Source organism: Drosophila bipectinata, chromosome 2L, assembly GCF_030179905.1.
Source record: "Drosophila bipectinata strain 14024-0381.07 chromosome 2L, DbipHiC1v2, whole genome shotgun sequence".
Lineage (NCBI taxonomy): Eukaryota > Metazoa > Arthropoda > Insecta > Diptera > Drosophilidae > Drosophila > Drosophila bipectinata.
The window spans coordinates 2,024,720-2,037,850 of record NC_091736.1 but is presented as its reverse complement, the minus strand read 5'-3'; the positions used below and the strand labels follow the sequence as shown (position 1 = coordinate 2,037,850).

The following is a 13,131-nucleotide window of genomic DNA, read 5'->3' as shown; positions in this document are numbered from 1 at the left end:
GCCACGGAAGTGCAGAGCGCGTAACTAAAACTTGTTTTCCTTACACTGCAACTTGCACAGCGCCTTTGTCCGGCTCCGGATCTGTCTACGATAGATACGACCACGGCACGGCAACCTTGAAAGTTGCTCCTGCGAACAACCGGAGCCGGAAACTCTAACCGAACCCAAAGTCACAGTAAGAATCAGGCTCAGAACCAGTGTCGCTGGCAAAGGCACGGGGCACATCCGCCGCCGCTGCCACAGCCGGAGTCTGGGTCTGAGTTATCCGCTTTACCTGGAATCCTGAGGAGAGTGGAGCTGGCTGTGGCCACGAAATAAACGGCGGTGGAGGACAGGCCAAGTTTGAAAGTTGGCTTAGAACAGAGGCAGCCACATGGCATTGGAATGGATGGCAGAAGTTTGCTCATTGCGGCCAAGTTCTGCGCCAGTTCTCAGGATATTAACAAGGATATTAACAAATACATTGTGGCCGAGGTAATCCCACGACTTCTGCTCACCAGAATTGGGAATTCGCATTCAAATGGGAAACGGATGAACGCCTTCGGGGGAAGGCGAAACAACAAATTAAAGCTGAAATGTCTGGCCCAGCTTTGCATCGCAAATCCAATAGAAATTTATGTCATTTAAATGCACGAAAATGCGTAAAATGTCTTACAAACAAAATATATGACCGGCCCATATATATAAACACGGGATATTTGGGAAGGACCCCATGGAGCAGTGTCAAGGTGCTGCAGTCAGGACTCGAATGGTCGGATGGTCGGATGGTCGGTCGGTCGCACAATTTATGCGTTTTCCCCAAAAACAAAAAAAAAAAACAACAAAGCCAGGCAATAACATTGAATGCTGAAAAATGGCGTCTTTTGGCAATTTCCAACTCCTGATTTTCCAATCAGTGCACACTCCGATATCAGCTTATTGAAAATATTTGTCTTTGGCCGAGCAATCTCGATTCGCAATCCCAATTCCCGGACTGCCTCCCAAGCCTGCCTGACTGCCGTCTTCATTAGTCTCTGTCGGGGAATCTCAAAAGAAGCGCGAAATGGAAAGGGAAATGTGGTGAAGACTGAGGCAGCAGGAGAAGAGACCCCAGGAAAATGGTAGGGGGCGAAATGGAAGGAAAATAAAGAAAAGCCGTAGAGCGCAGGTCGGGACAAAGTCAAAGATTTTCTTGTCAGCTCCCCCAGCGACGCTTAAGTAATAACTTTTCAGCGGCAAAGACGACAATGGACCCCGGCCAGGACATCAGGACATTTGGCTGGAAAATAGTGGAAAGAGCAGGCATGGTTTTGAGAAGAATTCTTGAAGAGTATATCAGATCTTCAGAAGTTCTTTAAAAGGAAAGATATCTTACAAGTGGCTATTTCTCTAAAAAATATTTTATTCTTAAGTCTCTTTACCCTCATCTAAGAATTAAATTATGGCCTTATTTAATTCAATTTTAATTAATAATTAAAAGAACCATTAATTTAAGGAATATCCAACCTACTCTACCCATTAAGTAAGCCTTCATGTAACTCGTATTGGAGTTCCCCTGATAGACTTCATTTTGAAGAATAGTCTCTGATATATCCTTCGCGGATATCCTGCACTCTCAATGCAATCTTCATTTGGGGCATCGAGTACCCGCCGTGGCAGTGGCAACACTTGAAGCAAACAAAGTGAATTGAGTTGAATCGCGCCGCCCCGACCCGTGGCTTGTTATTTTTGTCAACATTGGGGCACATGAGACTTCATCGGACCAGAGCGCCGTAAAAAGTGGAAAGAAAAAAAAATGGGAAAAAAAATAGTGCCACGGAACTTCTCAACTCTCGATGCAACTTAAAAAAGACAGATATTGTGTATAACGTTTTGGGGGCATTGTTGTTTTCCCTTTACTGTCGCACCTCCTTTCCCCTGCCCTGCTGCCACCTTTGGGGCATGTGAATTTTTCTGCGAGTCCTCGAGTCACTCCAGGGAAGAGAGACGGTGGCTGGATTTGAAGTGCGGCCTCCTGGGGACTGCTCCGCATGACAATTCTATTTTTTTTTCTGTTTTACGTGAATATTTGTCTCATTGCTGTGTACCTCCCACGACTCCCCAGGAGCTCCGTCCCGCCCCCACTCCCTCGACTGTCTCCATTCGACGTCTTTGTTTTTCAACTTTTTCCCGCTTTTCTGGCAATTGCGGAACTCAGCGAGCAGTGAAAACTAAAAATATGGCCAAGTTTGGCTCAGGGCGATCTCCATGTGAATTTATGGGCTGCTGCCTGGGAATTTCCCGCACACACCCACACACACAATTGCATATAACACATAGATATAGAAGGATAACACATCCTTGTTTGTGTGGAAAGAGGTTTGGCTTTTACTTTTACATTTTCTTAGCCTGCTTAAAGCGCCGTGAAAACGCTCGCAAGGAAATTGAAAAATCGGATGCGGAATTGAATAATGTGTCGGCTGGATGGCTGCAAGGATGGGCTAGGGCTGCAAGGCCAGGCAGTGTCACCTTGCCGCAAGATTTATGCGCGGTGGCAGGTGGAAAGTGGTTTCGGGATGAAGCTGGAGTTGAGGCTTCCAGCCAGTGGAAGGGATTTCGTATTTGAAATTGATAGTGCGACATAAGTGGGATTTGTTCGAGTTTCTGCTGCTCTCAGCGAAAGTCGGAAGCGCTCGAGCACTTGTTAACGCAATTGTTAGTCTGCGGCAAGGTGGGAGGCGTTCAACAAATAGGGTTTGGAGTTGGTGTATCTCAATTGTTTGTCCTTTATATGGCAAGTGAAGCTCTTTTCTTGAGAAAAGTCAAAGCCAGGCAAACAGGTACATAGATACATATCTCTATGATTTTATGATATCTTTATGTCTTTATGATTTTATTAAAAAACAAGAGGAGGGTCATTTCCGATAGTTCAGTTATATGGCAGCTATAGGAAATAGTGCTTTATATGGCCCTCAGTGATGGCTATATCTTCCCCCCTCATAATCCGATTTTTAAGCGGAGTACCTTAAACGATTTCTAGATCGATTCTCCACCATTCAGCATCAAAATCCTGATACAAAATATTTTTTAGATTTTTCGTCCATTTTTCGTAATAGGATCCCTTGAAATGGTGTTTTCCCTTGAAAATGGGTTTTTCCCTATAGGGCCCAGTGGGATGGCAATATCTTCCGCAATTCTCATCCGATTCTCAAGCGGAGTACCTTAAACGATTTCTAGATCGATTCTCCACCATTCTGCATCAAAATCCTGAGACGAAATATTTTTTAGATTTTTCGTCAATTTTTCCTGATGGGATCCCTTGAAATGGGGTTTTCCCTTGAAAATGGGTTTTTCGCCTATAGGGCCCAGTGGGATGGCTATAACTTCCCCTATTCTCATCCGATTTTCAAGTGGAGTACCTTAAACGATTTCTAGATCGATTCTCCACCGTTCTGCATCAAAATCCTGAGACGAAATATTTTTAAGATTTTTTGCCCATTTTTCGTCATGGGATACCTTGAAATGGGGTTTTCCCTTGAAAATGGGTTTTTCGCCTATAGGGCCCAGTGGGATGGCTATATCTTCCGCAATTCTCATCCGATTCTCAAGCGGAGTACCTTAAACGATTTCTATATTGATTCTCCTTTCAGGAAATCACTGCAAGGGAATAATAAGTAATAACCTCGTGGATTTTTCCCCTCACTCTTCCAAAACTCTATTCTGTACTGGAATATTTACAATTATTTAATTAGTGGCAACCTAAGCAAATCGGGGCCTCAAAAAACAGGGTCCTTGTTGGCCAAGGTGAGGGCGGTGATGAAAGTTAAACAAGGGTGTGAGCTCTGAGAATAGTTGTCGTGGGCACTCACCTTTAATTATCGCCAGAAAGATCAACAGGACAAACAGCGACAGCGACGCTGGCAGCGGGGAGTCCATGTCCTTGGCTTGTTTGTTTCGCGTGGCTCTCGGGTTGAATGGCTGCCCCGCCCCTCCTGCGCCCACCTCCTCGCCTCCTCACAAAGCTGGCTGACTTGTGGGTGGTGCTGTGCTGCTGCTGCTCTTCCAAAGTGGTTGACAATCCTTGCCTTGTCACCTTGGCTAAATAGTGGGCCAGTGCTCCTGGTCGGGATTTCAAAGTAACGATGATTAGCACAAAATACCGAGACAAAGCGATGATTGGGTCAGAGGTCAGCGAAGCGTAAGCTGCGAGTGTCAACAATGCCTTCGGGTTCGGGGTGTCCTTGGCTGCTCAGCTGCTCGTCCTTCGTTGGATGCTTAAACTATATGCTTGCCAATATCTGGGGAAACCGGGCGGGAACCTCTTAATTCTTTACTCTCTGCGCTTTTCTGAGGCGCTACCGCGCCTTTGATTATTATTTTATTCTGCTATTTTTGAGCAAATATTTGGCACGCGTGTTCCCCCAGCGCGCTGCCCTCGGATTTTCCTGCGGTTGTGGTTGTGCTGTGGTCCTGGTTCTGCTGCTTCCTCTTCCACTTTGGGGGTGCGTTGCAGATTTAATTTCCGGTTTTCCTGGTCACAGATTCTCCTTTTTTTTCGTTCCTTCTGGAGTTTCTTTCCTCGATTCTATTTGACTAATTCTCTTTCGTTTGCTTTTGGGGCTTCTCTTTTTTCCTTTTTTTTCTATAATTTACATAATTTGCACTTTTTTCTTTTATTTGCTTCTTTATTTATTTTTTTTTTTCGGTTTGAATTATTTATTTTCAAAGCTTGAGAAACCTTAGGTATCAGTTGTTGTTTCTGATTTTTAGATGATAGTGATCATTATTTTGCTACTGCTTGGAATCGTTGTATTCTTCAGTTGTAAGTTCTTTGCTGAAAGAGAAAAAAAAATAGTATTATTTAATAGAGTCATTAAGGGAATTTTTCATTAGATCCCCAGTCTATAATCTACTTCGCTTTGAGGTCACTTTACACCCGGAATCTTTTTACAGTTTACTCCTTTCATTTGGAATCCCCAGCCAGGACTTGGGGAACTGGCAGCCGCAAAGCAAAATACCACAAAAACAGACAGGACGAAAACCAAATCAAAGACCCGGAAATATGATACAGAAAAAAAAGGTAAGTTAGCTTATGTTTAATTAAAAATAAAAATGTATAATGTTAACCCCAATATGCCAGGGATGAGAAGTGATGCAGCTGTGTCGCCACCTTAAAGGCCACCATCCAGAAACCCTAGCCATTGATTAGTTTTTGTTTTCGGTCAACAAACTTGAGTAAATTAAAACAATGAATTTGCGTAAAAACGAGAGGCGAACAAAAACGCAGGACCAGGAGCAGGAGCTGGAGCAGGAGCAGGAGATGGGTCCTGGGCACAAAAAAAAAAACCAAAACCGATGGCGAAAAAATAACAAAAGCAGGCGAGGCGCAAATTAAAACAGTGGCGTCGCGGAAAGGGGCGGGCCATGGGTGGCGAGGCGTCTGAAGAGGCGGGGCTGACTACTGGGCCGAGAAATGCAGTAATTGAAATACATGCGGCGGCGGCATCGAGGCTGCGAGTGGCGTGTGGCGTGCGGCATGGCATGAGCTGCGAAGCGCGATTTCACAAAACAACAGTAGGAAAAGTCTATAGACTTGAGATATCCTTTAAAGAAAAGGATATTTTAGGAAAAAGATAATATAACTAGTTTCTAATTAAACCAAGCTTAAAATATTATCCTTAAGCTTTTAATTAACTTCTTCCTATCACCTGTTACACAAGGACCTCCAAAAAGAGTACAACCTTTCGTCCTGCCAACTACTGGATGCAGACATCGTAGCATGCTTTCAGGCGCCGGCCATCAGTGCCGCAGAAAGCCACAATAATTTACACGTGCTCGATGGCCGCAGAGGGAGAACGTGAAAGAGAGCGCACTATCGAGTGCGAAAGAGACGAGGTAGAGCAACCACATCATCTGGGATAAACTAAGTCCGGGGATAGAAGGTTGAAAGGGCATTAATTATGATGGAAAATTAAAATATTCAACTTATTTGATTCCCCCTGGTGGTGGAGTCAAGAAAACGAGCCACTTTCTTGCCACGCCCCAAGGGGAGTATTGCCCCTCTCTGTCTTTCTATCCTTCTCTATCCTGGTTGGAATCCTTTGTCTATGGCTGCGTCAGCTGTTTGTGTAATTAGAGGTTTTATGAGTTATGTTGGGGTGCGTGTGTATCCCAAAAATGGTGAAAACCCAGACCCAAGTGGAGAAAGTGGTTTCAGTGGGGCCAGGTTTTGGTGCTAGAGGGTCGTGGTATGCCCCCGTGCCCTTGTCGCGGTTAATTAATTTCAAGTTTAGTTTCAGTTCGTTCCTAGCTGGCACTGGTTTTTTGGCACAAAGCTGGCAGGTAAAAAGTTTCAAAGTCAATTTAATGCTTCGCCAATGATGAGAGGCAGCCGTCGTACACAATGAGCCTTGAAATTGAAAGAGTAAGAGTCTCCATCCCCTTTGCCATGTGACCCAAGGACTATCCACTTCATTTTCCCCATAAAGTTGCAACCGCTTAGGCGCGACAAAAAAAAAAATAGGGAAAAAAGTTGCCACCCACAAAGGATCTGCGGCTTTAGTCATGGCCTCCCTCGCACATCTGTTGGATGCATTTTTCAGCCTCAAATTACCTGCGGCCCCCAGTGCGGCACAAGTGGCCCAAGTATCCGCTTTGAGGTTTCAACTTTTTGCGGTCGTCGGTTCATAATTGAACCCTTTGGTGGCACATACACACTGGATGTGCTACACCCCGGTGTAGACTGCAAATCGTTGCACAAATTTGCTTTAGCTGCAAATTATGCTCAAGGGAATCCACTTAGCGGCTTAGTTGGTTCAAAAAGAAACGATCTTAAATTATATATGAAGCTCTTTTAAAGCCCTGCTTTTGTTATAGTATCAGGATCACTAATTGCTTCTATTTGGCGCTCTGGCTAATCAACCGACTAAGTGCGACTCAAAAGCCAATCAAAGTAAAACTGCATGTTAAATGAGCTTTCAGCCATGGAATTTAGAGTGTTTTCGATATTAAAACGCTGAGTGACAGACTGCCAGAATGACAGACGCACTCAGGCACCTCGGTTCGCTTTTTGGCCTTTGGCCTGCACTCCTGCACTCCACCATTCATTCATTTCTTCATTCATTCAACAGCCAACATTGCGATAAACATACAAGCTGTGTATGCCATCCTGCCAGGCAGCCAGCCCACACACACGATGGCAAATATTGCCATTGAAGGAACGTCAAAAGTCATTTTGGCAAAATACTCTCGTTCGGTTGCATACTTTTGTGCGCCGGCTGACGAGTGAGGTTATTGGTGGCTGGCTCTTCGTCCTTTGAGAGCTCAGTTGTTGGTGGTTTCTGGATTGGTGGTGGATTGGGGCGAAGTCAAGGCTTTTGTTAGTACAAAGCCAAAACAACAAGTGCTATGTAATTACAACAACAACAACAACAAAAACAGTACAAAACAACAACAAGGGAAATACTAAAAGTAGAACTGAAGAGCAAGGAACTGCAGAGGAAACGAACGAAGGAAGCTTATTTATTGTACTCCTCACTAAGGATGGATTCGTGAGGTGGCTACAAAAGTGGCTATAAATATATAGAAAATTCTTAATTTTAATAGTATTAAATTAATTATGAACCCTAATTCTGAGCATTTTCATAGTAAAATATCCAAATTTCCAAAATTCCAACGATATATAACTCCCATGACCTTCGAACTCATCGCCAGCAGCCTGTTGCCCGCCAACTGGGTCAGACATGGCATCGATAATGATGCTGTCGATTGTGATATGGAAGCGGATGAGGATGAGGACGACAACGATTTTGATGAGAAGTTGCGGGAGACAGGATGGATTGGATGACGATGCTGACATTATAAACAATTTCGCAGCCATTGGCGCAGTTTAATTAAAATGGCGACCAAAAATATTCAACGATAATCTATTGCAGCCCCAGACCCTTCTGGATGCCGGAGAGCAGGAAGGATAGGGAAAGGATATGCAGGCGAGTTAATTTCATGGCGCAAAAAGGAAATGGCACAGCAAACAAAGACAAAGACAATGGCCACGGCCAGAAGAGCACAACACCCAGCAACTGGGCCAGGACACCCACCCAGAGGGGGCCGTGGGAAAAGGGATGCAAAGAACGGGCTGGGTGGTTGGTGGCTGAGACAGAAATTAAATTGGAAATGTTGTACTACGTGCAGCAGACAGGCTAAAAGGAAATACACCAAAGGCAACCTGCAATGCAAAGCAAAAAAAAGAAAAGGCTGTATGCGAATGTGATAGTATGCCAGTGTCTGTGTCTGAGTCTGTGTTTTGCTGTGTATGTATGTGGGTTTGTGAGGGCAACAACAAGTGGCCAGGACACTGGGAGCGGAAGCTGTTGCTGAGGCTGCTGCAGGATGCAGGACCTTGTGTTATTATACAAATGGAGGCGGCCTCTTATAAGTTGGAAATTGTCTCAGATTTAGCAGGAAGAAAAACGAGGAAAAAACTAAGAAGCATCAGGAGCTGGTAAAGGAGACTCCAGGAGCAGGAAAGCGGAAGGAGAAAAGCCAGAAGGAGACTGGGTGAACTACAACGATGGGCGGATGCTCTGCCTCAGAAAGCTATTGGATAGAATTTAATAAACAATAATTCTGTGAACTAATCCAAACTGCGTTCAATGGCGCTGTACTGCTGCAGCAAAGGAGCCTTGAATGTAAATATACATTCCTGATCCGCTTGCCAGGACTTATTTGCTCGCTTCCCAAAGTCCATTGCAAAGTTGCTCAACTTTGAGCCAAGATGGGATAGGGTACAGCCCATCTTTTAAGGCAACCGACAAGACAAAGACATGTATCAGCGGATGTAGATCCGGATCTGGCGAGAGGAGCCAAGGAAAAGGAGCCACTGCACTGCACACTGAGGCAACATTATTTAGGTTTAATCAGCAAAGCAGATTTGCATACGACAGTTGGGCTGCAATGAAATAAACCAACTGGAATTCAAAGGAGACTGTCCACAGATATCCATCCATCGAGAGCTTCGGACCATAGGACCATAGACTTGGGACTCTGGACTGAAAACGGAAAACACATCAAACAAATGGTGGTGAGGCGAGGAGAGGCGGCTGGGAAAAGCTATTATAAGTCGATGACAACTGGGGAAATGAACATTTCAGCCGAAATGTCAAACTCTGTTTAAAATCCTTCGCCAAATTCCACTCCCCAGCTTCAATGCTTGATGCATTCTGATAGAAACTTCCTGAACTTTGTATTTCTATCTCTTATAGCGTTGAAAATGAATTCCCTTGTGGAAAAAACACACACTCGACTCCAGTAAATATTTAAGTGAAAAACTCGTTGAATTTTTAATTGGTGCTGAGCCAGTGCATTTCAATTCGTAATTTGTTTCATCTACATTTTTTTTTTGTCTAGCGAATGCCAATTCTCGGGTCATGCTCCTGCATCCACCATGTCCTGGCATTTAAATCAAATTAAGCAACTTTTGGCCGCTGCACTGCGACACCACTCTGCGGGATGACAACGAAAAAAGCTAGCAAAGCGAGTTTTTCAAAACACTATAAAATTCATCGTGTTCCGCATCGCTTCTAACGAGAAAAAAAAACCATGTTGTATGTTGCATGCTACATGTTACATGCTACACGTAAATAAAACACATTTTACGGTTTACCCAAAATGTATTGCGGCAATCGCAATATGGCCAAAAGTAACTATTGCCAGTAAAAATGCTGCAGCTAGTCAGAAAAATTTCAAAAACGTCTTTATGCCACACCACCCTCCCGTACAGTTGCCCCAAACTGTGCTACCAAACTCTACCCTCTGATGCGAAATTGCTTTCGGTGATTTTTATTGGATTTTCGTGTGTAATATGAAATTCATAACAAGCAACGAATGGTCAGCATCAACTACGATTTCTCCAACTCCGATTGCGTTGGCGTTGGTTCTGGCGACGATTTTCAGTTTTTCGTCCTTGCTGCCTGGATGTCATTTTAAATTTTCCAGCCAGTTTCCTTCCTTTTTCCCCTTTTTTTTGTTGTTGTGTGAGAAGCAACGAGTTCGCTGAGCTCGACACTATTTGATTGCTGGCTGGCCGACGCGTCAGCTCGACAACTTGCCCTAACAAATTTACAAACTCGGGCATATGAATGAACTCTTTTGGTTTGTTGTTGGAAAGTAATTTTAAGTTTAATATCCCATTTAAAGTTTTTAGATTAAAAAATGATTTATTTTTATAGAAATTTATAAGCAAAGAAAGGACAAACATGGCTTGTTCAAGAGAGTTATACGAATATTAAGTATACGCCTGGTATGTCACATTTAGTGAAGAAAGCCTCTGCTATGAAGATCCTTATTAAGCTTTAGCCCTAATTTTACTAAAAATAAAAAGGGGATATAAATTAAAAAGTTCAAATATACTTAATTGAAAAATTAGTTACTTAAAACTATATAAATCGCCTATTTCTATACCTTGCCTATTGAATATTATGTATACGCCTTGTTAGACGCTTGGCTTTCAACCCGTAATTTTTCTAAAAATAATAACTACTTAAATATTTCATTTGGACTTTAAATTTAAGTGAAAAAATACTAAGTTTAAACCAAGGCTACTTAAATCTTTAGAAATTGCTTCTTTGCATGACATTGAATATTAAGTATACGCCTGGTAGTACAAATTAAATCATAATCTTTACTCAAGTCTCTTGCAATAAATATTATATTTTAATAAAGATTAAGTTCTAATTTTAAATCCTCATTCAAGGCAAGAGTATTCTCAATTGGCCTTGAATCTAGCTAAATACCCAGACATTCCTCAGAATTTTCGAGCAAACTGGGCAAAATTCATATCTGGGTGAGCTTGAAGTGACTGACTCTCCGGACAGCAAGTCAGAAAATTGTGTGGAAATTAAATTTCTGCATTTGCTAATTCGCTGCATTTATAGTTTCATTCCATTCCGTTTCGTTTCACTCGGAAATTGTTACCCCAATTCCACTTACCCAGCAATGTTGTAGAGTTGAAGCTGAAAGTTGTAGTAGAAGTTGATGTTGCTCCTGCTACTGCTCCTCCTGCTGATGCTGCTGTTGATGTTGTTGTTGGTCTTTCGGTTGATTTAGTTGTTGTTTTGCCTATTGTTGTTGTTGTTGAGTTGTCTAATGGTCGTTGTTGTTGTTGTTGTAGTGGTAACTGAAGCTGCAAACAGTCGGCAACCTTTTCGTTTTGGAACAAATGGAACAAACTCAACAAAAATGTTGATGAATGTTCCATAATTAACAGGAAGATTTAATATTGTTAGCTCTCTGTTTGTTGCCTTCCCCTCTTATTATTAAGCAATTTTTAGTATAGTTATTGATATACTGGTGTGCTGCCTCTGGTTAAGAGCTATTTTATTTTGGATTCTTTAGGCGAGTGCATTTAATTTCGGGCATTTAGTTAGTCAGGATTGTTGTTGCAGTGGTATTGGTATTGGTTGTGGTGGTAGCTGCTCTTGCAGTTGATGATGAGCTGATGGCAGTTGCAAATTGATGATGGAATTGCTTGATTGGTTGCTTACTGGACTGATTGATGAATTGATACTGGGTATTGAGTTTGAATTTAGCTGGCATGTTGTTGCTTATTCTCATTCGTTCAGCAGATGCAAAGATATAGATACAGATGCAGATACGTGTGCAGATGCAGAGACATGGATGCGATAGTAGAGATACGAATGAGCTTGATTTCTATTTAGATTTAGCAAAATTCATTACTTTAGGCTTTTCTTTAACATCATTTTCTTTTATATTTATTTTTTCTTTATTTTAATTCAACGAACACATTATTCTTGTGGTTTCTGTTATTATTTGTTTTGGGTTTTCTTTCGTTTTTAACTTTTTTTTTTAATTGTATTTTTATTGATTTTTGTTTAATATTTGCATTTGGTGTTTTTTTTATTTAATATTTACATGTTGCCTTTATGTGGTGAGTATAACGAAAAAAAACGTTTATTTAAATTGGATTTTTTATCTGTATGCCGGGGCGGAAAGAGATAGAAGAGAGAGAGAGAGACGAGAAAGAGATAGAGATAGAGATGTGAATATTTACGTAGTTAAATGTTTATTGATATTTGCTATGAGGGGGAGTCCGGATGCAGTTTTGTTTCATTTACTTCTCTATCGAGTCCATCAATCTGCGGATGGGCCAATGCCCGCGCTCTTGTGGGCCCCAGACTCGAAATTTGATTGATTTCCCCTCCAGTTGGCCAATACAATGGGGAACTTAATCAGCATTGGGCTCGATAGCTGATAGCGTGAACCAGAAACACATGTCCCTATTGCCTGTTGCATGGCGAAGGCTAAATGGATGGCAGAAATTATGACTCTAAATGCCTTTTCCCATTCCCATCAACTCCAAACTGTCACAGGCCATAAAAATTCAATTCGGAACTGAAGAAATAACAATTGTCTCAGTCACGCCCTCTAGTCCAATCATGGCCAGCCACTTCCTTATACCAGATATATATTTATATATATTACATAGCATACCATTCCCATTCATACGGCATCTCATACCATACCATTTCAGACGCCCATCACGTGCCAAAATTTACGGTCAAAGTTTCGAGGGTCGCAACACTCGCAAAACTGTTGCGACTGCCAACTAAACATTAGTTTAATGTGAGTATCTTCCGGGAGCCCGCTTGCTCCTTGCTCCTTGTCCCAGGACATCTGGACACCAGCCCTTTCTCCTTAAACCTCTTCCTCCTGCCCCATCGATAACTATAAGTACTCGTGTTTGGATAGCTGAGCGGCCCAAAGTTTGACAAAAGTCACTTAAAGCCGCCACAGCAGCCATTTCGAATATCCGTTATGAGAGCACAGGCCAAACTAAAAAAGAAAAAATATTAAGGAACAAAAAAGAAATGAAAAGAACGGAAAGGAAAGCAACTGAAGAGATAGAACGGAGGCAGGAAAGTGCTGAAAAAATGGCGATTGCAAGAATATCGAAGAGTTTCAACTGAAGCTACTCGAACAAGGAGTGTCCCTTGAGAGAGTTTCTAACTAAAAGTTTGTTTTCTTTTAATACTTTTCCCATAAATCAATCAGTTATAGATAGTCGAGAAATTAGATATCTTAAGTTTTAGAAAAAGATAGATCCATATATGTATGCTTTATGGTCCATTTTTTTTAAACCGATTCATAAATTACCTT

General features: G+C 42.2%; 1 protein-coding gene across 7 annotated transcripts in view; it reads right to left on the bottom strand.

Annotated features, from left to right (window-relative positions):
• Positions 1-13,131, bottom strand: part of nAChRalpha6 (nicotinic acetylcholine receptor alpha6) — a 90,946-nt gene that overhangs the window by 72,127 nt on the left and 5,688 nt on the right. For 6 of the 7 annotated variants that reach the window (XM_070276764.1, XM_070276762.1, XM_070276760.1 and 3 more), the window contains exons 2-3: positions 10,945-11,947; positions 3,828-4,792 (exon numbers count right to left, since the gene is read on the bottom strand). In XM_070276764.1, coding sequence (XP_070132865.1) covers positions 3,828-3,894 — 67 coding nt within the window. In that variant the 5' untranslated portion in view covers positions 3,895-4,792; positions 10,945-11,947. The remainder of the gene's footprint in view (positions 1-3,827; positions 4,793-10,944; positions 11,948-13,131) is intronic. The other variant, XM_070276763.1, reaches the window with a different exon arrangement.